Here is a 26,644-nt window from a genome sequence, read left to right on the forward strand (position 1 = left end):
CATACACCTTAGCCAAATACATTTAAACTCAGTTTTTCACAATTCCTGACTTTTAATCCTACTAAAAATTCCCTGTCTTAGGTCAGTTAGGATCACCACTTTATTTTAAGAATGTGAAATGTATAGTAGAGATTTATTTCATCACATTCCCAGTGGGTCAGAAGTTTACATACACTCAATTAGTATTTGGTAGCATTGCCTTGAAATAGTTTCGGGTAGCCTTCCACAAGCTTCCCACAATCATTTGGGGGAATTTTGGCCCATTCCTTCTGACAGAGCTGGTGTAACTGAGTCAGGTTTGTAGGCCTCCTTGCTCACACACGCTTTTTCAGGTCTGCCCACACATTTTCTATAGGATTGCAGTCAGGGCTTTGTGATGGCCACTCCACTACCTTGACTTTGTTGTCCTTAAGCCATTTTGCCACAACTTCGGAGGTATGCTTGGGGTCATTGTCCATCTGCAAGACCCATTTGCGACCAAGCTTTAACTTCCTGACTAATGTCTTGAGATGTTGCTTCAATATATCCACATAATTTTCCTCCCTCATGATGCCATCTATTTTGTGAAGTGCACCTATCCCTCGTGCAGCAAAGCACCCCCACAACATGTTACTGCCACCCCGTGCTTCACGGTTGGGATGGTGTTCTTCGGCTTGCAAGCCTCCCCCTTTTTCCTCCAAACATAACAATCGTCATTATGGTCAAACAGTTCTATTTTTGTTTCATCAGACCAGAGGACATTTCTCCAAAAAGTATTATCTTTTTCCCCATGTGCAGTTGCAAACCATAGTCTGGCTTTTTTATGGCAGTGTTGGAGCAGTGGCTTCTTCCTTGCTGAGCGGCCTTTCAGGTTATGTCAATATAGGACTCGTTTTACTGTGGATATAGATACTTTTGTACCCATTTCCTCCAGCATCTTCACAAGGTCCTTTGCTGTTGTTCTGGGATTGATTTGCACTTCTCGCACCAAAGTACATTCATCTCTAGGAGACAGAACGCGTCTCCTTCCTGAGCGGTATGACGGCTGCGTGGTCCCATGGTGTTTATACTTGTGTACTATTGTTTGTACAGATGAACGTGGTACCTTCAGGCGTTTGGAAATTGCTCCCAAGCATGAACCAGACTTGGAGGTCTACAATCTTTTTTCTGAGGTCTTGGCTGATTTCTTTTGATTTTCCCATGATGTCAAGCAAAGAGGGACTGAGTTTGAAGGTAGGCCTTGAAATACATCCACAGGTACACCTCCAATTGACTCAAATGATGTCAATTAGCCTATCAGAAGCTTCTAAAGCCATGATGGAATTTTCCAAGCTGTTTAAAGGCACAGTCAACTTAGTGTATGTAAACTTCTGACCCACTGGAATTGTGATACAGTGAATTATAAGTGGAATCTGTCTGTAAACATTTGTTGGAAAAATGACTTGTGTCATGCACAAAGTAGATGTCCTAACCGACTTGCCAAAACTATAGTTTAACAAGAAATTTGTGGTGTGGTTAAAAAATTTGTTTTAATGACTTCAACCTAAGTGTATGTAAACTTTCGACTTCAACTGTACTTTTTCAAATGACCGCCTATGAGCTAGAATTGGAATCTTTAACTGTGCTAATGCAGATATTTAAAAAAAGCAGTAATGGAGAGCACTGCATAATACGGTGGTGATCTTAGCAAATTAGGCATTTTTGGTAAGTACTTGGGGGCAGCCATCTTTATGCATGTCTACTATTATTTGGTGACAGCCAAGGGATATCAAAGATTCAGAAATTTAATTTCTCCTTTTTATTATAGTAGGCTTAGTAAAAGAGAATGAACATTCCTACAGAAATAAAGACACTTGTTCTGTAGCCTATAGAAAAAGATGTCAGCTGAGGAAATGTAGGATTACAAAACATTTATTAATTTGAAATTAATAAACATTTGCATTATCTGTCTGTTTAAGTTGAAGACCAATTGGCTCCACATGTAAATAAACATACCCTTCACCCCCCCAAACACATTTTTAATTTACTTATTTATAAATCTTCAACAATATCAAATCCACCTGATGTGATGTCATCAAATGCCTGTTGAAAAAAATTGACTCTAGATGAAGATAGATATCTTCTGAGTCCATTCATTCTGCCTTCTTTATAGAGGGAGATGAGACTTCCAGGGGGTCATTCTCTTCCTTGTATCCCCCGTCTGCAGTGTCCGAGGGGCCCAATTTATATCTGCCCTGCAGGTGCCACCCATAGAGCCCTCCTAGCACTAGCACACAAACACACACAGCCAGGAGAAATGATACTGCCACCAATTCACTATGGTAATTCTTGGCTGTTAAGGGTTCCTTGTGGTTGACAATGTCTTCTGGTTTCTCACTGCTGGACTGGGGGTCTGGGGTCATATCCTCTGGTTTCTCAGTACTGGAATTGGTGTCTGGAGTCTTGTCCTCTAGATTCTCAGCCGTGGACTGTGTGTCTGTGGTGATGACTGGATCCTCCCCAAAGTTGATGAGGTCTAGCTTCTCAGTGTCGCTTGGAATCTCCGTCATGGTGGTCATCTGGTCTTTAGTCTCTGTGGTGGTGATCCGAATTTGAATGGCTGGAGAATCAATGGCCCGAGGAGAGACACTCTGTCTCACAGTGTAAATAGCTGCTGTCTCCTCATAACCCCTCTCCACAGAGATGCAGTGGTAGATTCCGAAGGTGTCAGGTGTGGCTATGAAGACCAGATTCTTATCTCTAGAGTGAAAGAAGAGGTGGTGGGGCAGAGCGCTGGCTTTGGCGGACTTCCAACTCAGGGTTGCCAGATTGGAGGATGTGGAACACTTCAACCTCACTACTTCATTTAGCTGTGCGTACACCTCCACTGCGGATACAATGTGAGCACAGACAAATTAGTGAGTTATACATACTATAGAGCACTCAATGCTTAAATATAATGGTTTATTACTGGTTTTATAATCCCAATACACTTGTGTCTAATTGTAGTGATCACCTGGCAGAGGTTTAGCTGTGAGGGAACCTTGACACTCCTTCATCACGTTGCCATGCTCCACATCCTGCCGTCTGACAGCAACAACACATACAAATGCAAAGATAGAGTGAGAGATGGAAAGGTAGGTGAGAGAGAGGGATGTCCATTAACATTGGTGCCCTGACTGTGTTCTCTTCATTGCTCAAGCGCATGCATGTGTGCTAGGCTGAGATGTCATCGATTAAAAAAAAAAAAAATCTAAAAAAAATTATGAATGGAAATGCCACAGGGAACCATCAGTATGTGGAGGCCAGTGATTAATCTAAAGATCTAAAGTTGGACTCACGCATTGGCTGGAATGGCAGACACACTGGCACAGTGTCCACTGGCAGGGTCCCAGCCACAGAGGGGGTCTCGTGCCAAAACACACTGGGCACAGCTCTTATAGGACGAGCACTGGGCTACAGGCACCTGGGTCACCCCTTCAGAGGTCCCCACATAAAGCACACCCTGCGATAGGAGGAACAGGCATCAAAGGGCTTCAGTGGATGAAAGGCCACAGACAGTATACAGAGAGATGCCCATTGAAAACATACATTGACAAAAGTTAAGATTGAACAAATGTGTACCTTGGAGGTGGTGAGAAGTATGTTTTTCACCAGCTGTGGTTGTCTGAACACTTGGATCTCCTCTATGATGTGGGTATCCTTGTTCAACAGCACAGCTTTGTGGAGAAACCCAGACTCTGACCAAGAGAAGAGTGAAAGACAAAAGTTACAAACAAAAGAAAATGTGCTGTGACAAAATTAACTGCCATCAAATTTGGGGTGGGAGTTGTATCACCACATGAGCAATCGGACAGAAGTGTACAGACCAAGATTGAAGAGCAATGTCCAGATTGAAAATAACTATGACACACCACTAAGCAGGAAGAGTATGGTGTAGTCCTGTCCATTGGCCGCTTTTGTCCGTAGTGCAGCAATCCGACTGTAGCGCTGGTCAGGGGAGTTGAGAACTGGTGCACTGCCTATCGGACGCACACTTCCACTGGCTAGGAAACTTTCTTTAACTGCCATTAGAGTGGTGTCTGAGGCATTGTCCAACCCACACTGTCAACAAAAAGGCCATAAACTCAGTCATTACAATTGCCACGAGGGGGAAACGGGGTAAAGAGGATTTGGTCATTAGGCTAATTGCACAAGTCCATAAATTAACAACTATATAAATCTATTATAGCCACTGCAAAAAAATAGGTAAACCATGAGAATGGATCCTTATAAAGGATATTGTTCTCAACCCTGCCCATATACCCTAATCTACCCTGAGTATACAAACATTAAGAACACCTGCTCTTTCCATGACATAGACTGACAAGGTGAAAGCTATGATCCCTTATTGATGTAACTTGTTAAATCCACTTCAATCAGTGTAGATGAAGGGGAGGAGAAAGGTTAAAGAACGATTTTAAAGCCTTGAGACAATTGTGATATGGATGGTGTATGTGTGCCATTCAGAGGGTGAATGGGCAAGACAAAGAATTTAAAGGCCTTTGAACGGGGCATGGTAGTAGGTCCCAGGCGCACCGGTTTGTGTCAAGAACTGCAACGCTGCTGGGTTTTTCACGCTCAACAGTTTCCCATGTGTATCAAGAATGTTTCACCACTCAAAGGACATCCAGCCAACTTGAACCAACTTTGGAAAGCACTGGAGCAAAGACGCTTTTCGAAACCTTGTAGAGTCCTTGCCGCAATGAATTGAGGCTGTTCTGAGGGCAAAAGTTGGGGGGTGCAACTCAATATTAGGAAGGTGTTCTTAATGTTTGGTAAACTCAGTGTATACTTCTACAGTATAGGATTGGCCCATCCACACCTTGCCCAGGTTGCTACTCTTGTCCACGCGAGGACTCCATTGGTGGTTTTGGAATATCTTGTAATTCCCAGCAAACACATCTTTGATGTCCCCAAGCCGAAAGGCACACACAGCAGACTGCCCTGAAGCCACTGACCTGGGAGTGGAAGGGGAGAGAGGAGATATAGACAAAGGGTAGGAGGCCAGCAGGAAAGAGGGATGTGAAAGAGGGGGCAGAACAATATAGAAAAAACAATTTTGTGAGAAAGTTAACCCAAATATTGGCACAATTGTTTGGTCATGTCATTAGACCTCCAGACATCTCATCTTACATATGCAGAAAGACTTTGGCATGCTCTCGCTCACCATTGGGATGTGAAGATACCATAGAAAATAATATCTTGTGTGGAGTAGCCCTCTGATGGAGCGAGGGTGAACACATCCTGGATGATATTGAAAGGCAGCTCTTTGGGAGGCCGGCAGAGAAGTTCGGCTTTAGCAAAGGAAGTCCAGCGTTTCTGCAGGATGCGCTCTCCCCCAATGTCATCCTGACACACCCACGGACAACATATTTGTTTAGTAATAATCATGACATGGTTCACTTTTTGGGGCACTCTGTTTTGAGTGTTCTGAATACACCTCTGGCCTTTTACAGTGCCTTCAGAAAATATCCACACACCTGGACTTTTTCCACATTTTGTTGTGTTACTGCCTCAATTTACTGCCACAATACCCCATAATATCAAAGTGGAATTACAGTGAGCTCCAAAATTATTGGGACATTGACACATTTTTTGTTGTTTTGGCTCTGTACTCCAGCACTTTGGATTTGAAATTATTCAATGACTATGAGGTTAAAGTGCAGACTGTTAGATTTAATTTGAGGGTATTTTCACGTCAACTGTTTAGAAATTACAGCATGTAATTACCTAGTCTTCCCGTTTTAGGGGACCAAAGGTATTGGGACAAATTCACTTGTGTATTAAAGTAGTCAGAAATGTAGTATTTGGTCCCAAATTCATAGCACACAATGATTTCAATCAAGCTTGTGACTTTACAAACTTGTTGGATGCATTTGCTGTTTGTTTTGGTTATGTTTAAGATTATTTTGTGCCCAATGGAAATGGTAAATAATGTATTGTGCCATTTGAGTCACTTTTATTGTACATAAGAATATAATGTTTCTAAACACTTCTACATTAATGTGGATGCTACCATGATTACAGATAGCCCTGAATGAATAGTGTATAGTGATTAGTGAGAAAGTTAGATGCACAAATATCATAACCCCAAGACATGCTAACTTCTCTATTTGTTGTCTTAAGGGGGAAGATGTCACAGGCTTTGGTTTTTCCATTTATGTTTTGAGTTTGGACTTTAGCTCGTCAGCACATAGGGCGTACTGATTGGTGTCACCTCGTTAGTCAGTATGTTTTACACCTGTGCTGGCTTGTCCATTTTGTTACATGCTGACCAGACCGGACACATCGCGTGCGCGAGTGTCGCAAAATAAATTTAGAAATCCATGTTATTCAATTATTGCGCCAACGAACGTATGCGATGCCAAGGGCTAAAATAGAAGTCGTTCCTATTTCTGACGCAGATCGCGCTGAAAGTCATCTCCTCATTGGTTTATAGAAGCAGGTACCCACGTGCTATCTCCTCATTGGTTATACCCACGTGGGTGATTGAAAGACGAACTTTGTTGCCGGTTGTCGTGGTAATACTATGAAAGTTTAGATGCGATCACCATATAAGTTCGAAGATGAAAAAGCCTGGAAGGAGGAGAGATGACTAGAGACGATTCGGTTGGCCGTTTTATGTGTGGATTAATTGTCGGAGTAGAGGTCCTTGTGCATTTCAGGTAAAATAACAACTCAATGGTTATATCCCAGGACAAATGAGCTAGCAACAGCAAGCTAGCTAAATAGGACAAATTAACGTTAGCTAGAAAGTGCAAGCTAGCTAGCTAAATTGCAATACCTGTTTAATGCTTTTCGACCTGTCCCCAAATTAATGTAATTTGTTCAGAGTTTGTTTTGATATTTTAACCTGCATGTCGTGATCGCGTTTGGTGTGGGGGGGGCAAAATACATTTATGCACGATGGCGCACGCGCGCAGCCGGTTTGGGTTCCGTGTTAGTCGGAAGGTGTTTCAACTGAGCTGGCCCATGTGCTATTTAAGAGTGGCTGGCCCAGTACTCCACTTGTCTTGATATCTGTGGAGTGTTAACACCTTTAGTTGCATTAGGGGAGGTTAGCATTTTTTGGCATGTATGATATTTGTGCATCTGTAACTCTCACTCACCATTATTCATGATTCTGTACCCCACACATACAATTATCTGTTAGGTCCCTCAGTCGAGCACTGATTTTCAAACACAGATTCTACCACAAAGACCAGGGAGGTTTTCCAATGCCTCACAAAGAAGGGTACCTATTGGTACAGTTGAAGTTGGAAGTTTACATGCACCCACACAACATGATGTTGCCACCCCCGTGCTTCACGGTTGGGATGGTGTTCTTCGGCTTACAAGCATCCCACTTTTTCCTCCAAACATAACAATGGTCATTATGGCCAAACAGTTCTATTTTTGTTTCATTGGACCAGAGGACATTTCTCCAAAAAGTACGATCTTTGTCCCCATGTACAGTTGCAAACCGTATGTAACGGATGTGAAATGGCTAGCTAGTTAGCGGTGGTGCGCGCTAATAGCGTTTCAATCGGTTACGTCACTCGCTTTGAGACCTTGAAGTAGTGGTTCCCCTTGCTCTGCAAGGGCCGCGGCTTTTGTGGAGTGATGGGTAACGATGCTTCGTGGGTGACTGTTGTTGATGTGTGCAGAGGGTCCCTGGTTCGCGCCCGGGTCGGGGCGAGGGGACGCCATTAAGTTAAACTGTTACACGTAGTCTGGCTTTTTTTATGGCGGTTTTGGAGCAGTGGCTTCTTCCTTTCTGAGCGGCCTTTCAGGTTATATCGATATAGATACTTTTGTACCTGTTTCCTCCAGCATCTTCACAAGGTCCTTTGCTGTTGTTCTGGGATTGAGTTGCACTTTTCGCACCAAAGTACGTTCATCTCTAGGAGACAGAACGCGTCTCCTTCCTGAGCGGTATGACGGCTGCGTGGTCCCATGGTGTTTATACTTGTGTACTATTGTTTGTACAGATGAACGTGGTACCTTCAGGCGTTTGGAAATTTCTCCCTAGGATGAACCAGACTTGTGGAGGTCTACAATTTATTTTCTGCGGTCTTGGCTGTTTCTTTTGATTTCCGATTATGTCAACAACCAAAGAGGCACTGAGTTTGAAGGTAGGCCTTGAAATACATCCACAGGTACACCTCCAATTGACTCAAATGAAGTCAATTAGCCTATCAGAAGCTTCTAAAGCCATGGTGGAATTTTCTGGAATTTTCCAAGCTGTTTAAAGGCACAGTAAACTTCTGACACACTGGAATTGTGATACTGTGAATTATAAGTGAAATAATCTGTCTGTAAACAATTGTTGGAAAAATGACTTGTGTCATGCACAAAGTAGATGTCCTAACCGATTTGCCAAAACTATAGTTTGTTTACAAGAAATTTGTGGAGTGGTTGAAAAACAAGTTTTAATGTCTCCAATCTAAGTGTATGTAAACTTCCTACTTCAACTGTAGATGGGTAAAAAAATTAAAGAAGCAGACATTGAACATGGTGAAGTTATTAATGACACTTTACACACAGTCACTACAAAGACACATGCATCCTTCCTAACTCAGTTGTCGGAGAGGAAGGAAACCGCTCAGAGATTTCACCATAAGGCCAATGGTGACTGAGTTTAATGTCTGTGATAGGAGAAAACTGAGGATGGATCAACAACATTGTAGTTACTCCAATACTAACCTAAATGACAGAGTGAAAAGAAGGAAGCCTGTACAGAATACAAATATTCCAAAACATGCATCCTGTTTGGATTAAGGCACTAATGTAAAACTGCAAAAAATGTGGCAAAGAAATTAGCTTTATGTCTTGAATACAGTAAGAGTTCGGTTTGGGGCAAATCCAACACAACATATCACTGAGTACCACTTCATATTTTCAAGAATGGTGGTGGCTGCATCATGTTATGGGTATGCTTGTCATTGGCAAGAATTAGGGCAATTTTTTTGTTGGACAAAAATAAACGGAATAGAGCTAAGCACAGGCAACATCCTAGAGGAAAACCTGGTGCAGTCTGCTTTCCAACACTGGGAGACAAATTCACCTTTCAGCAGGGCAATAACCTAAAACAGAAGCCCAAATATACACTGGAGTTGCTTACCAAGACGACATTGAATGTTCCCGAGTGGCCTAGGTACAGTTTTGACTTAAAATGACTGTCTAGCAATGATCAACAACCAACTTGACAGAGTTTGAAGAATTATAAAAAGAATAATGTGCAAATGTTGAAAAATCCAGGTATGCAAAGCTCTTAGAGACTTCACAGCTGTCAAAGGTGATTCTAACACGTATTGACTTGGGTGTGAATACTTACGTAAATGAGATATTTCTGTATTTTATTTTCAATACATTTGCAAAAATGTCTAAAAACATGTTTTCACTTTGTCATTATGGAGTATTGTGGGTAGATTGGTGAGAAAAAATATAATTTCAATCCATTTTGAATTCAGGCTGTAACCCAACAAAATGTGGACTAAGTCAAGTTGTATGAATACTTTCTGAAGGCACTGTAAATACTCACCTGTCAGTAATCACAGAGGAAGCAGTCACATTTCTGCCTTGTGAAAAAGAGAAGTTGCATCTCACGAGGGTTCTCATATCCTTCTGAGTAAATCTGTGCATAGGAGAATGGGGAGGGACACTGGCCTACCATTCTACCAGGCTTAGGGGGCAATTCCTACTCAATTCAGGTAAGGAATTGAATTTCAATTAATTAATTGGAGAAGTTAACATGTTATATTCAATGAGCATTTGTTTCCCATTTCATTAACTGGGTTAATGTTAATTTCTCCTATATTAAATGGAATCGAAGCCCATTCTGTTACTTACCTTGCAGACCTGGGCTACCCGCGCTACTTTGAACTCATCCAGGAAGGTGTACTCATTTCCAACTTCACTGAAGAAGAAGTACACCTTCCCCTCGCTGGTGTCAGATGCGGAACTGACGAAAGTGGGTTCTGAAATAAAGGAAATTACACAAACATATATTCAAGCACAGACAGGTAATACACAACATGGTATGTGGACACCCCTTTGAATTAGTGGATTTGGCTATTTCAGCCACACCGGTTGCTGACACGTGTGTAAAATCGAGCACACAGCCATGCAATCTCCATAGAAAAACATTGGCAGTAGAATGGCCCATACTGAATAGCTCAGTGACTTTCAAAGTGGCACTGTCATAGGATGCCAACAAGTCAGTTTGTCAAATTTCTGCCCTGCTAAGCCTGCCCCGGTCAGTGCTGTTATTGTGACGTGGACACGTTTAGGAGCAACAACGGCTCAGCCACGAAGTGGTAGGCCACACAAGCTCACAGAAAGGGAGTGCTGAAACGCGTTGCGCGTACAAATCGTCTGCCCTCGTTTGCAACACTCACCACCGAGTTCCAAACTGCCTATGGAAGCAACATCAGCAAAATAACTGTTCGTTGGGAGCTTCATGAAATGGGTTTCAATGGCCCAGAAGCCGCAATACCAAGCATTGGCTGGAGTGGTGTATATCTTGCCGCCATCGGACTGGAGCAGTGGAAACGCGTTCTCTGGAGTGATGGATCACTCCAGAGAACGATCTGGCAGTCCATCTGGCAGTCCAAAGGACGGATCTGGGTTTGGCGGATGCCAGGAAAACGTTGCCTGCACAAATGAATAGTGCCAAATGTAAAGTTTGATGGATGAGGAATAATGGACTGGGGCTGTTTTTCATGGCTTGGGCCCTTTTCTGTGCACATTTCTGTGCTTCCAACTTTGTGGCAACAGTTGGGGGAAGGCCCTTTTTTTGTTTCAGAATGACAATGCCCACGTGCACAAAACAAGTTTTTTTCTAGATCGGTGTGGAAGAACTTGACTGCCCTGCACAGAGCCCTGACCTCAACCCTATCGAACACCTTTGGGATGAATTGGAACGCTGACTGCAAACGAGGCCTAATCTCCCAATATCAGTGTACGACCTCACTAATGCTCGTGGCTGAATGGAAGCAAGTTCCTGCAGCGCTGTTCCAACATCTAGTGGAAAGCCTTCCCAGAAGCATGAAGGCTGTTCTAGCAGCAAAGGGAGGACCACCTCCAGATTAACGCCAATGATTTTGGAATGAGATGTTCAAAGAGCAGGTCTTCACTTACTTTTGGATATGTAGTGTAACTATTTTCTTGCCAATTCAACAGTTGCAAAATCAGTGAATGTAGAAGAGTTCAAATAACAATCAAAGTTTGACATGTTGATATATTTAGTCATTTTTAATACACAATAAAATGTGAACAATCGGATTTGTTGTGTGCAGAATAGGGAGAACAACAGGGTATCCAGCACAGAGCCCTGGGGGACACCAGTTGCTTATGTTCTGTTACTTGAGCTGAAGCGAACACAAAGGTTAGGACTACAAGCTCGCCAACTTGTAGTCCTAAAAATTGGAAATAAATTACCTCTGGTATTTTTGGCCATTCCTATGGGGGAAATTAATGGGGAAAGAATGGGGTTTTGGGATAAATGTAAAAATTTGGTCTGAGGTTAACACACGCTTAGGAGATCTTATAAGTTTTGTTCTATGAGATAATATCAGTCAGTTAACATGACCTTCATGAATTATGAAGACTATGTGCTTGTTTTGAATACATAACTGATTCAAAATTCACAAAAAAATTACATAATCTTCATCAGCTAATCTTATAAAACAAAACATGTAAGATCTCCTAAACCTGTGTTAACCCCATGAAAAAAATACTACAGTACTTACTATAGAAATCTATAGTAAACTATAATATTCTGTAGAATACTATAGTACACACTGTAGTATACTGTCGAATACTATAGTAAATACTACAGTAGTATCCGGAAAAACACTACACTTTAACTATAGTAAATACCACAGTATTAATTTTGCCTATCTCCATTCCCTTCCCCCATATCCTGTTTTGTGCCACCCATAAGTAAGAAACCAACAGGCCTCCCGAGTGGCGCAGTGTGCTAGCTGTGCCACTAGAGATTCTGGGTTCGAGTCCAGGCTCTGTTGCAGCTGGCCGCGACCAGGAGACCCAGCGTCATCCGGATTAGCTAATCCTGTGGCGGGCCGGGCGCAGTGCACGCTGACACGGTCGCCAGGTGCACTGTGTTTCCTCCGACACATTGGTGCGGCTGGCTTCCGGGTTAAGTGGGCATTGTGTTTTGGAGGACGCACGGCTCTCGACCTTCGCCTCTCCCGAGTCCGTACGCGATGAGACAAGACTAACTACCAATTGGATACCACGAAAATGGGGTGGGTAAAAATATATAGAAATAGAAATTTAAAAAATAAAGATGCCAAGTATAGACTATAAACTCAGCAAAAAAAGAAACATCCCTTTTTCAGGACCCTGTCTTTCAAAGATAATTCGTAAAAATCCAAATAACTTCACAGATCTTCATTATAAAGGGTTTAAACACTGCTTGTTCAATGAACCATAAACAATTAATGAACATGCACCGGTGGAACGGTCGTTAAGACACTAACAACTTACAGACATTAGGCAATTAAGGTCACAGTTATGAAAACTTAGGACACTAAAGAGGCCTTTCTACTGACTGAAAAAGACCAAAAGAAAGATGCCCAGGGTCCCTGCTCATCTGCATGAACGTGCCTTAGGCATGCTGCAAGGAGGCATGAAGACTGCAGATGTGGCCAGGGCAATAAATTGCAACGTCTGTACTGTGAGACGCCTAAGACAGCGCTACAGGGAGACAGGATGGACAGCTGATCGTCCTCGCAGTGGCAGGCCACGTGTAACAACACCTGCATAGGATCGGTACATCCGAACATCACACCTGCGGTACAGGTACAGGATGGCAAAAAAAACTGCCCGAGTTACACCAGGAACGCACTATCCCTCCATCAGTGCTCAGACTGTCCGCAATAGGCTGAGAGAGGCTGGACTGAGGGCTTGTAGGCCTGTTGTAAGGCAGGTCCTCACCAGACATCACCGGCAACAACGTCACCTATGGGCACAAACACACCGTCGCTGGACCAGACAGGACTGGCAAAAAGTGCTCTTCACTGACGAGTCGCGGTTTTGTCTCACCAGGGGTGATGGTCGGATTCGCGTTTATCGTCGAAGGAATGAGCGTTACACCGAGGCCTATACTCAGAAGCGGGATCGATTTGGAGGTGGAGGGTCCATCATGGTCTGGGGTGGTGTGTCACAACATCATTGGACTGAGCATGTTGTCATTGCAGGCAATCTCAACGCTGTGCGTTACAGGGAAGACATCCTCCTCCCTCATGTGGTACCCTTCCTGCAGGCTCATCCTGACATGACCCTCCAGCATGACAATGCCACCAGCCATACTGCTCATTCTGTGCGATATTTCCTGCAAGACAGGAATGTCAGTGTTCTGCCATGGCCAACGAAGAGCCCGGATCTCAATCCCATTGAGCAAGTCTGGGACCTGTTGGATCGGAGGGTTAGGGCTAGGGCAATTCCCGCCCAGAAATGTCTGGGAACTTGCAGGTGCCTTGGTGGAAGAGTGGGGTAACATCTCACAGCAAGAACTGGCAAATCTGGTGCAGTCCATGAGGAGGAGATGCACTGCAGTACTTAATGCAGCTGGTGGCCACACCAGATACTGACTGTTACTTTTGATTTTGATCCCCCCTTTCCTGGACACATTATTCCATTTCTGTTAGTCACATGTCTGTGGAACTTGTTCAGTTTATGTCTCAGTTGTTGAATCTTGTTATGTTCATACAAATATTTACACATGTTAAGTTTGCTGAAAATAAACACAGTTGACAGTGAGAGAATGTTTCTTTCTTTGCCGAGTTTATATTTTGTTCCCTACAGGTATAGAAAAGAGCAGAAGCGCTGAACTATCTGTTTAGACCACAGTCCTACCTACCAACAGGTTATGGAAAATGTGCTCTTTTAGTATTTCTCCAGTAGGTTTCCTCAAGGAGAAAGCCCGCACTTCTATGTCAAAGATAAAACAAAAACACAGTAATGTCTGCAAAAACACTACAGCAAATTTTATAGTATACTACATTCTGCAAAAACAGTATAGTAAATTCAACAGTATACTACAATCTGCAAAAACACTACATGAATCACTATAGTATATACTACAGTTTTATTTTATTACAGAGTTATACTATAGTTAACTTTAAATACTACAGTAAATACTACAATATTCACTGTAGTGTGTTTGCTGACTACTACAGTATACTACAGTGAATACTACATTTAAGTCCGCAAAAACACTACAGTGAATACTATAGTGTGTACATATACCATAGTATACGATATAATTTTTTCATGTGGGATATCACAGACCTTATCTTCAGCGTTTATCCAAAAACCCTCTAAAACCCCCATTCATTTTCCATAGGCTTGGCCAACAAGCAATGACGGAGTAAGTGCCCAAAAAAATATGTCATTACTATTGCGCTGTATTTGTTGAAGACCACTCACCATTCAAGGTCACTGAGGTATCCTGGCTAACATCTGGGCGACCATCTTTACTGAGATGGCGGGAGACCATTGGTGTATTACCCATGAAGTCATTTGTAGTGGCTGTGAAAAGCTCACCATCTATATATAGAGAAACATAATTGAGGAATCCGAGTGACAAGAACAAAATACAAAGTAGAGCATTTATTTGGAAGTGTTGGTGTCTTCTTGGCAATTATCATGTGGCATCGTCACCAAGGCAGTCCACTAATTCAGCTACAATTGGCTCTCCACATTATCAATCTCACCAACAGAGATGGCTGTGTTTCTTTGATATGGGCTGAACGGGCAGCAACCTTTTCCGTTATTGTACTTCCTGGGGACTTTGGCCATGGTGAGAGTGTCTGTGTCCTGAGAGAATGAGAGAGAAAGGAACAGACACATTGAGAAAGGGGGAGAGGGGAGGAATTATAGGACCATAAGTGGGAAAAAGAGAGAAGGGTCATTGAAAGTGTGTTATAGGTTTCATTATCATATAAATACTCTGTCTATCCAAATATGACGTAAAGGAGAAGATCAAAAGGATTTAGGAGAGTCTAGGAGATCTGCAGAGTCTTACCATATAGGTATCATGAGGGTTGTATGCAAATGTTCCGCAGGCATACAAGTGGGTGGCATTGATGGGTTGCAGCACTCGCACAAAGTTGGGACAGTCCGTCTGAGGAAAATAAGTACATAAGCATATATCAAAGAGGTGAGAGTGGTTCTCATGGTTTCTTGTGAAGGCAAGTGTGTGCATTTAAGTGCATGATGACTCAATGAATACCGTTTTCTTCTTGCCCTTGGTGGTACACTTGTGAAGAATATCTGGAGGGGGCTTCCATTCCATCTATAGGAGAAACAGACAGAGAGAATATTTGTAAGACTGTAGGAACCTTTTATAAACTTATCTCTGATCAAATAAGATAGCTCCCTCTTCCTCTCGAATGTGCCTACCTTAGTCTTCATGGTTATGACATCAGGCTGGCTGACATCCAATGAGAGCACAGCATCTTGTGCCCCTACAAACAGAGTGGAGCCGTCGTCACTTAGCAACAGTGTGGTGGTGTTTTTAATGTCTGGTTGGCTGAATAAGGGAAGAGGTCTCGCTGAGCTTTCTGAAAGGAAAGGCAAATAAAAAGGGAATGATTATGATGTATGTTTATTGTGTGGACCACCAGTTAACACCGGACCATGGGTATTGATACATTCTTCGTAAATTGTGTTTGATACCCTTCCATTTATTCAATAAGCCTTTCCTTCAACCCCCCCCCCCTACCCCCCCTACCCCCCACCAGCCACCACAGCTAAAAAGTTATAATGGGGTTCCATAATGTAGCAGTTAGTGCTCACTTTTAGACTGTGAGAGTTAGCTCATATTCTCATCTCTTTTTACCACAACTATTGTAAAACGGCATACGTACTGTGTATATATATATATGTTTCCAAACAAAAACGATGTGGTCTCACTTTTCAACATGTAGCACTGTGCACAGTTTAATTTTAGATTTTGAGTGGCTTGGCCTTTGAATCTATCATCTTGACATCTCTGATTGTGGTCATTGACTTTCTTGTAAAACTGTATGCGAGCAAATGAGTCACAAAGAGCAAAAAAAAGTGTAAAAATACTGTACTGTGGCTGACGACTGTGTGATCACGCTCTCCGTAGCCAACGTGAGTAAGACCTTTAAACAGGTCAACATACACAAGGCTGCGGTGCCAGACGGATTACCAGGACGTGTTCTCCGGGCATGTGCTGACCAACTGGAAGGTGTCTTCACTGACATTTTCAACATGTCCCTGATTAAGTCTGTAATACCAACATGTTTCAAGCAGACCACCATAGTCCCTGTGCCCAAGAACACAAAGGCAACCTGCCTAAATGACTACAGAACCGTAGCACTCACGTCCGTAGCCATGAAGTGTTTTGAAAGGTTGGTAATGGCTCACATCAACACCATTATCCCAGAAACCCTAGACCCACTGCAATTTGCATACCGCCCAAACAGATCCACAGATGATGCAATCTCTATTGCACTCCACACTGCCCTTTCCCACCTGGACAAAAGGAACACTTATGTGAAAATGCTATTCATTGACTACAGCTCAGCGTTCAACACCATAGTACCCTCAAAGCTCATCACTAAGCTAAGGATCCTGGGACTAAACACCTCCCTCTGCATCTGGATCCTGGACTTCCTGACGGGCCGCCCCCAGGTGGTGAGGGTAGGTAGCAACACATCTGCCACGCTGATCCTCAACACTGGAGCTCCACAGGGGTGCGTGCTCAGTCCCTTCCTATACTCCCTGTTCACCCACGACTGCATGGCCAGGCACGACTCCAACACCATCATTAAGTTTGCAGATCACACAACAGTGGTAGGCCTGATCACAGACAACGACGAGACAGCGTATAGGGAGGAGGTCAGAGACCTGGCCGTGTGGTGCCAGAATAACAACCTATCCCTCAACGTAACCAAGACTAAGAGATGATTGTGGACTACAGGAAAAGGAGGACCGAGCACGCCCCCATTCTCATTGACGGGGCTGTAGTGGAGCAGGTTGAGTTCCTCGGTGTCCACATCAACAACAAACTAGAATGGTCCAAACACACCAAGACAGTCGTGAAGAGGGCACGACAAAGCCTATTCCCCCTCAGGAAACTAAAAAGATTTGGCATGGGTCCTGAGATCCTCAAAAGGTTCTAGAGCTGCAACATCGAGAGCATCCTGACTGGTTGCATCACTGCCTGGTACGGCAATTGCTCGGCCTCTGACCGCAAGGCACTACAGAGGGTAGTGCGTACGGCCCAGTACATCACTGTGGCTAAGCTGCCTGCCATCCAGGACCTCTATAGCAGGCGGTGTCAAAGGAAGGCCCTAAAAATTGTCAAAGACCCCAGCCACCCCAGTCGTAGACTGTTCTCTCTACTACCGCATAGCAAGTGGTACCGGAGTGCCAAGTCTAGGACAAAAAGTCTTCTCCACAGTTTTTACCCCCAAGCCATAAGACTCCTGAACATCTAATCAAATGGCTACCCAGACTATTTGCATTGTGTTCCCCCCCCCCCAAACCCTCTTTTTATGCTGCTGCTACTCTCTGTTTATCATATATGCTTAGTCACTTTAACTATACATACGTGTACATACTACCTCAATTGGGCCGACCAACCAGTGCTCCCGCACATTGGCTAACCGGGCTATCTGCATTGTGTCCTGTCACCCACCACCCGCCAACCCCTCTTTTACGCTACTGCTACTCTCTGTTCATCATATATGCATATTCACTTTAACCATATCTACATGTACATACTACCTCAATCAGCCTGACTAACCGGTGTCTGTATGTAGCCTCGCTACTGTATATAGCCTGTCTTTTTACTGTTGTTTTATTTCTTTACTTACCTATTGTTCACCTAACACCTTTTTTGCACTATTGGTTAGAGTAAGTAAGCATTTCACTGTAAGGTCTGCACCTGTTGTATTCGGCGCACGTGACAAATAAACTTTGATTTGATTTGGAGAAATAGGGGATATAATTGACCATTGTTTTGATTGGGTAACAGCTTGAGGGGAAAAGTAAATGAAGTATGAAAAAAATACAATATTGGATGCCCCATGTAGCATAAACCAACCACAACTGTCACCTGACCTAAACATGTATTACCAGGCAGTCTGTGCTTACAGTCTATTTAAGTGTGTCTTTCCATACAGTCTGTCTGTGGCCTTGGTCACTAGTTCCCAAACTGTGGGGTGCAGGCGGGGCGTGGGGGTCCAGCTTTCAACTTACTCTTGAAAGTTGTAATAGTAGAATGCACAAGGTGACATTTCGAAATTGGGTAATACATCATCAGTTCCTCTTGTCTTGTCAGTCATTGCCATACCTTAGAGCTATTTATAACTTGTCAGAAATGTCCAGGTCAACTAGCCCATGTCAGCTCAAGTGTTTTAGCTAGGTTTTTTAGTCCAGAGATTCTGTTGGAACATTTGCGTCACTCAAATGTCACATGAATACACATTAGACATGGCAAAACATATAGAATTGTAAGAAAATTTGCTTTAAAACTGCAACATTTTCTCTTCACCCCATGACAAAAGGGTTAAAATTGCAGGAAATAAGCTTTAAACCTGCTAAATATTCTCTCCGCCAACAAAAGAGGTGTGTGTCATGAACAGCTTGTGTCAAGAACAGTGCTTGTGCCCATAGAAATAGACTTGGCGCGAGCGAGTACAGGGGGGGCGAGGGATGTTCCCCAATGCTGGAAGGGTGGCCTGAGTGAAAAGGTTTGTTAACCCCTGGCCTATGTTATGTGCCTTGGTGTCTATTGTGCCATCGTGTTTCATGCCACTGTGGTTTCTTAGGAATTACAGGAAGAGGCACAAACGGAAACTCAAGTGACGTGCATACAGCCACAAGCTATGAGTAGTTGTAGCATGTCTCAGCAGTTCAACATGAGAAAGTGTTTTTTCATATTATATCCTGACAAATTATATATTTACATGAAATAAACTTGAAATAATATCTGACTTTCCTGAATGCTGCATCTTTGCAAGATTCACACACACATGCAAATACATAAAAACCCAGTAAATGGACATGAAAAAACAATAATGAATCAAATGTTACTAACCGAGGGGGAAGGAGATCCGTGGAGGCTCCAACCCTAGTGAAGGGGTCAGGAGAAGCCCCAGTAGAGCAGAGAGACGCCAGGCCAGCCTCCCATATGCCATGATGGGGGTGCTCCTTACAACAGGACCGGCTGGAATACCTGGATGAAGAATTAGGCGGAGGATGTGGAAGGATCTGTTGTTGAAGAGGACTTCCTCATATGAGCACAGTGTGTATATTAAATGCGTGTGAGTCTGGCTGTGCTGAGAGCTTTGTTACACACTTGTGAAAAAGGTGTTGCAATGCTGTGGCCTGCATCGTCTGACTTCCTCTCGTCATCACCATAACACGAAGAGTGCCTTTTGCGCCCCTTTGATATTTTAAGTAGAAATTGTGCACCAATATTGAATTTTAAAAGACTGTTATAATAAATAAAGTGCCCTGTTAATATAGACAATATGGAGAACTCAATAAATCAGATTTTTAATATGAATGAAGACTTGCAACCTCTGATTTTAACCCACTTAACTCCAAAATGTCTCGAAGTTTTCACCATCATCGTAAAGCCATAGTTATTTTGTTGCTTTGACAAAGTCCTTTCTGAATATTATTATTAATTTTCTGTGATTAGTGATTAATTTACCTGTGTCCCTCATTTTAAGGTCAAACCTGTTACATGAAACTAACTCTCAATGTAACATGGTAACATTATTCTGTTTTAAATATATATATTTTTTTAAACTTTGAACATTTAACCTAGTCGATTTCCGTAGCCCCGTGGTAATCAAATTAGCATAATATCCCATAGGGTCCAACTGCGACTTCATCTCTCAGAGCAGTCATCCCTCAGGGTCTATGCTGCCACCTACTGATATGTCATCTCTCAGAGCAGTCATCTCTCAGAGCAGTCATCCCTCAAGGTCTATGCTGCCACCTACTGATATGTCATCTCTCAGAGCAGTCATCCCTCAGGGTCTATGCTGCCACCTACTGATATGTCATCTCTCAGAAGCGTCATTCCTCAGGGTCTTATGCTGCCACCTACTGATTGTCATTCTCAGAGCAGTCATCCCTCAGGGTCTATGCTGCCACTACTGATATGTCATCTCTCAGAGCAGTCATCCCTCAGGGTCTCTGCTGCCACCTACTGAATTCTATCTCTCTCAGACAGTCATCCCTCAGGGTCTATGCTGCCACTACTGATATGTCATTCTCAGAGCAGTCATCGCCTCCAGGGTCTATGCTCCCACCTTCTGATATATCATCTCTCAGTGCAGTCATCCCTCAGGGTCTATGCTGCCACCTACTGATATGTCATCTCTCAGTGCAGTGCACCTCTTAGGAAAAGTAGGGGTGTCGAAAGGAGTGGGCGTTTCGAAATGAACCATAATAGAAGTGGGGCTTTCGAAAAGAGTCTTACATGCTGACCACACCGGCCGCATTATGTGCAGGAGCGTTGCAAAATAAATCATTCAATCATTTCATCCAAACTGCTCACGTGCTTGGTTCTACTTTTGACACACTGCAAGTCCCACCTCTCCCATCTCCCTCATTGGTTTTTGGGAGCATATACCCACGTGGGTGAATGAAAGAAGAACTGAGGTCCACACTTCAGTCCAGTTGGTGGTGGTAATGCACCTTAAAGTTGGTTGCCAACCGACATATAACACAAAGAAGAAGAAGTCTGAAGGAGGCGAGATTACTAGAAACTAACTAGGTTTCCCCTTTTATCTGTGGATTAATTGTCGGAGTAGAGAACAGACGATTTGTGTGACTCAAAATGGGTCAAAATTCTAAAAGATCCAGAAAAAAAGGACCTTGTGCATTTCAGGTAAAATAACAACCTAATGTTTATATCCCAGGACAAATTAGCTAGCAACAGCAGGCTAGCTAGCTAAATGTCCATGAATGTTTAATGTGTTTCGACCTGTCCACAAATTAATAGTTGGTTCAGAGTTCTATTGATATTTCAACCTGCTTGTCCTGATCGCATCAGGTGTGGATGGACAAAATCAACATTCATGCGAAATTGCAAAAATGCAATAATAAATAATACATTGTAAAATTAATGCAGTTTTTATTTTAAGGTAGCTAACGTTAGCTAGCATTTACAAAAAAGTGAACGTTACATACATGGCTACTGGTAGGTAACGTTCAAAGACACAGTGAAGACATTTTTTTTTTGCATAACTGAAATTCCTTAGTGTCATCTGTGCAGACTTTGACTAAAATTCGATAACCCAAACGACATCTTGAGTGGCACCTTTCGAAACCCCCACTTCTCCTTATATGGTTCCTTTCGAAACATCCACTTCTTTCGAAACCCCCAATTTTCCTGAGAGATGCACTGCACTGAGAGATGACATATCAGTAAGTGGAAGCATACTGTAGAGACCCTGAGGGATGACTGCTCTGAGAGATGATATTGCAGCTGGACCACTCTCTCAAAATCGGTCAATTTATGCTAGAGAACAGTTTTTTTCTGTCGCTTTGGATGCGTCTCAATTCATCGCAACTGCCATTTGCACTTCCGCAACTGCGGTGAAAGGTGACAGGGCTAGAGCAGTGTTTGACAGGCCATGAAACATCGGTCTTCACACAAAATTGTCTGTAGTGTCCGAATGGTTTGGCCTACTATGACCCCTCTATGGAAAGATGAGATTCTCACGGTGGTGTTTGTTACGGAGTCTAGTTGATAGGTAATCGACTAGTTGGACTGTTCCCCAGACTCCACGCGTAGGGACTTGTACAATGCTTAACAAGGCTATTGAACTTAACATTGGTGTCTGTCTTTATTCCTTAATCCGACATATCATACAGAAACAGTGTTCTCCACTTTGCTCTACGACCTCCACAGGCATCTTGGGACTCGTCTGAAGTCGGTACAGCTGATCTGCCACCATCTTTCTGTAGCGTCCAAAAAGTTTGGGCTACACACTAATATAACCCCTATGTGGAACGGTGAGAGTCTCACGAACACATTTTGCTCCAGGACGCCCATAGGCCTCACAAGACTCATCTGAAAGTCCCCGGTACCAGTTCAAAAATTAATAGCAGTACAGTATGTACAGTGCATTTGGAAAGTATTCAGACCCCTTGACTTTTTCCACATTTTATGTTACAGCCTTATTCTAAAATGTATTAAATAGATGTTTTTCCTCATCAATCTACACACAATACCCCATAAACTGGTTTTTAGAAATTGTAGCTAATTGATTCTAAACAAAAAACAGATACCTTATTTCAGTATTCAGATCCTTTGCTTTGAAACTAAATTTAACTCAGGTGCATCCTGTTTCCATTGACTATCCTTGAGATGTTTCTACAATCTGATTACAGTCCCCCGTTGTAAAAAGCTATTGATTGGACATCATTTGGAAAGGCACACACCTATCTATATAAGGTTCCACAGTTGACAGTGCATGTCAGAGCAAAAACCAACCCATGAGGTCGAAGGAATTGTCCGTAGAGCTCCGAGACAGGATTTTGTGGAGACACAGATCTGGGGAAGGGTACCAAAACAGTTCTGCAGCATTGAAAGGTCCCCAAGAACACAGTAGCCTCCATCATTCTTAAGTTTGGAACCACCAAGACACTTCATAGAGCTGGCGTCCCGGCCAAACTGAGGAATCGGGGGAGAAGGGCCTTGGTTAGGGAGGTGACCAAGAACCTGATGGTCACTCTGACAGTGCTCCAGAGTTCCTCTGTCGAAATGGGAGAACCTTCTAGAAGGACAACCATCTCTGCAGCCCTCCATCAGTCAGGTCTTTATGGTAGAGTGGCCAGACGGAAGCCACTCCTCAGTAAAAAGGCACATGACAGCCTGCTTGGAGTTTGCCAAAAGGCACCTAAAGGACTCTCAGACTATGAGAAACAAATTGGTCTGATGAAACCAAGGTTGAACTCTTTGGCCTGAATGCCAAGCGTCACGTCTGGAGGAAACCTGGCACCATCCCTACAGTGAGGCATGGTGGTGGCAGCATCATGCTGTGGGGATGTTTTTCAGTGGCAGGGCAAGAGACTAGTCAAGATTGAGGGAAAGATGACTAGTCTCATAGAGATCCTTGATGAAAACATCCAGAGTGCTCAGGACCTCAGTACTGAGTATAGGGTCTGAAAACATAAAATAAGTTGTTTATTCTTTTTTGGATACTTCAAGGGGTCTTAAAATTCAAAATCAAATATCGAAAGGATCCTTGGTATGACCTTCTTTAAACAATTCCATATATTAGCTTAGTAGGTCAGGATGCTCTCAATGGTGCAGCTATAGAACTTTGAGCATCTGGGGACCCATGCCAAATCTTTTCAGTCTCCTGAGGGGAAAAAGGTGTTGTTGTGCCCTCTTCATGACTGTCTTGGTGTGTTGGAACCATGATAGTTTGTTGGTGATGTGGACACCAAGGAACCTGAAACTCTCGACCCGCTCCACTATAGCCTAGTTGATGTTAATGGGGGTCTGTTCGGCCCGCCTTTAACTGTGGTCCACGATCAGCTCCTTTGTCTTGCTCACATTGAGGGAGAGGTTGTTGTCCTGGCACCACACTGCCAGTTCTCTGACCTCCCTATAGGCTGTCTCATCATTGTCGGTGATCAGGCCTACCACTGTTGTGTCGTCAGCAAACTTAATGATGGTGTTGGAGTCGTGTTTGGCCACGCAGTCGTGGGTGAACAGGGGGTACAGGGGGGGACTAAGTACACACCCGAGGGGCCCCAGTATTGAGGATCAGCATGGCAGACGTGTTGTTGCCAACCCTTACCACCTGGAGGCGGCCCGTCAGGAAGTCCAGGATCCAGTTGGAGAGGGAGGTGTTTAGTCCCAGGGTCCTTAGCTTAGTGATGAGCTTTGTGGGCACTATGGTGTTGAACGCTGAGCTGTAGTCAATGAACAGCATTCTCACATAGGTGTTTCTTTTGTCCAGGTGTGAAAGGGCAGTGTGGAGTGCAATAGAGATTGCATCATCTGTGGATCTGTTGGGGCGGTATGCGAATTGGAGTGGGTCTAGGGTATCCAGGAGGATGCTGTTGATGTGAGCCATGACCAGCCTTTCAAAGCACTTCATGGCTACCGACGTGAGTGCTACGGCGCGGTAATTTAGGCAGGTTACCTTCGCTTCCTTGGGCACAGGGACTATGGTGGTCTGCTTGAAACATGTAGGTATAACAGACTCAGTCAGGGAGAGGTTGTAAATGTCAGTGAAGACACTTGCCAGTTGGTCTGCGCATGTTTTGAGTACACGTCCTGGTAATCCATCTGGCCCTGTGGCTTTGTAAATGTTGACCTGTTTAAAGGTCTTGCTCACATTGGCTACCAAGAGGGTTACCACACAGTCATCCAGAACAGCTGGTGCTCTCGTGCATGCTTAAGTGTTGCTTGCCTCGAAGCAAGCATAAAAGGCATTTAGCTCGTCAGGTAGGCTCGCATCACTGTGCAGCTTGCGTCTGGGTTTCCCTTTGTAGTCCGTAATAGTTTTCAAACCCTGCCACGTGCAATTAGCGTCAGAGCCGGTGTAGTAGGATTCAATCTTAATCCTGTATTGACGCTTTGCTTGTTTCATGGTTCATCTGAGAGCATAGCGGGATTTCTTATAAGCGTCCGGATTAGTGTCCCACTCCTTGAAAGTGGCTGCTCTAGCCTTTAGCTTGATGCGGATGTTGCCTGTAATCCATGGCTTCTGGTTGGGATATGTACGTACGGTCACGATGTCGTCAATGCACTTATTGATGAAGCCGATGATTGAGGTGGTATACTTCTCAATGCCATTGGATGAATCCAGGAACATTTTCCAGTCTATGCTAGCAAAACAGTCCTGTAGCGTAGCATCCTTGTCTTCTGACCACTTCCGTATTGATCGAGTGACTGCTACTTCCTGCTTTAGTTTTTGCTTGTAAGCAGGAATCAGGAGGATAGAATTATGGTCAGATTTGCCAAATGGAGGGCGGCTGGAGAGCTTTCTAAGCTTCTCTGTGTGTGGAGTAAAGGTGGTCTAGAGTTTTTCTCCTCTGGTTGCACATTTGACATGCTGGTAAAAATGTGGTAAAACTGATTTAAGGTTGCCTGCATTAAAGTCCCCGCCACTAGGAGGGCCACTTTTGTGTGAGCATTTTCTTGTTTGCTTATGGCCTTATAGAGTTGGTTGAGTGCGGTCTTAGTGCCAGCATCGATCTGTGGTGGTAAATAGATGGCTACGAATAATATAGATAACTCTCTTGGTAGATAGTGTGGTCTACAGCTAATCATAAGGTACTCTACCTCAGGCAAGCAATACCTCAAGACTTCTTTAATATTAGACATCGCGCACCAGCTGTTATTGACAAAAAGACCACTCCCACCCCTCGTCTTACCATATGTAGCTTCTCTGTTCTGCCGGTGCATGGAAAATCCCGCCAGCTCTATCTTATCCGTGTCGCCGTTCAGGCACAACTCGGTGAAACTTAAGAGATTACAGTTCTTAATGTCCTGTTGGTAGGATAATCATAATCGTAGGTCATCAATTTTATTTTCCAATGATTGCATGTTAGCAAGTAGAATGGATGGCAGTGTGAGTTTATTCGCTCGCCTACAGATTCTCAGAAGGCAGCCCGATCTGTGTCCTCTTTTCCTCTGTCTTTTCTTCACGCAAATGGTGGGGATTTGGTGCCTGTTCCCGGGAGAGCAGTGTATCCTTCTCGTCGGACTCGTTAAAGGAAAAAGCTTCTTCCAGTTTGTGGTGAGTAATCGCTGTTCTGATGTCCAGAAGTTATTTTCGGTCATAAGAGATGGTAGCAGCCACATTATGTACAAATAAAGAAAGAAAAAAAGTTACAAACAATGCAGAAAAACTAACAAAATAGCACAATTGGTTAGGAGCATGTAAAATGTCAGCCATCCTCTTCGGAGCCATCTTAATATGGCTGCAGTCCCGATATCGGGACCAATATGACAACAGCCAGTCCAAGTGCAGGGCGCCAAATTCAAAAACCAGAAATCTCATAATTAAAATTCCTCAAACATACATGTGTTTTATATCATTTTAAAGGTAATCTTGTTGTTAATCCCACCAAAGTGTCCGATTTCAAATAGGCTTTTCAGCGAAAGCACTACAAACGATTATGTTAGGTCACCACAAAACCAAAAATAATCACAGCCATTTTTCCCAGCTAAATATAGCTTCACAAAAACCAGAATAGAGATAAAATGAATCACTAACCTTCGATTATTTTCATCAGATGACACTCATAGGACTTCATATTACACAATACATGCATGTTTTGTTTGAATAAATTCATATTTATATCAAAAAATCTGAGTTTACATTGAGGCTACAAGATTCACTAAATGCAAGAACATCAAGTGACTTTGCATAGCCCATCGTTTCAACATGAATACTCATCATAAATATAGATGATAATACAAGTTATACACATTGAATTATAGATATACCTCTCCTTAATGCAACCGCTATGTCAGATTTCAAAAAAACTTTACGGAAAAATAATTGCACGCTATAATCTGAGACGGCGCTCAAAGGAGCATACCACAGCTGCCAAGATAGCGTCACTATAAACAATAAAATACATGATAAATATTCCATTACCTTTGTTG

General features: G+C 43.3%; 2 protein-coding genes and 1 non-coding gene across 3 annotated transcripts in view; 1 reads left to right on the forward strand and 2 right to left on the reverse strand.

Annotated features, from left to right (window-relative positions):
* LOC111965006 (DNA-directed RNA polymerase III subunit RPC7-like) overlaps positions 1-26,644 on the reverse strand; it is a 737,315-nt gene that overhangs the window by 187,158 nt on the left and 523,513 nt on the right. The gene's annotated exons all lie outside the window — the stretch shown is intronic.
* On the reverse strand, positions 1,763-19,332 carry LOC111964995 (semaphorin-4A). Its single transcript, XM_023988910.2, has 14 exons — positions 19,085-19,332; positions 15,412-15,572; positions 15,242-15,304; positions 15,035-15,133; positions 14,724-14,826; positions 14,437-14,556; positions 9,832-9,959; positions 5,168-5,349; positions 4,823-4,958; positions 3,873-4,062; positions 3,583-3,698; positions 3,300-3,463; positions 2,975-3,045; positions 1,763-2,845 (listed from the first exon to the last, which is right to left on the reverse strand). The coding sequence occupies exons 1-14, from the start codon at positions 19,182-19,184 to the stop codon at positions 2,112-2,114; spliced, it is 2,367 nt and encodes a 788-aa protein (XP_023844678.1). The 5' UTR covers positions 19,185-19,332; the 3' UTR covers positions 1,763-2,111.
* On the forward strand, positions 13,882-13,934 carry LOC111965437 (U7 small nuclear RNA). Its single transcript, XR_002877527.1, has one exon. It is a non-coding gene; the product is annotated as a U7 small nuclear RNA (small nuclear RNA).

Source organism: Salvelinus sp. IW2-2015, linkage group LG6.1 (genome assembly GCF_002910315.2).
Source record: "Salvelinus sp. IW2-2015 linkage group LG6.1, ASM291031v2, whole genome shotgun sequence".
In the NCBI taxonomy this organism is placed as follows: domain Eukaryota; kingdom Metazoa; phylum Chordata; class Actinopteri; order Salmoniformes; family Salmonidae; genus Salvelinus; species Salvelinus sp. IW2-2015.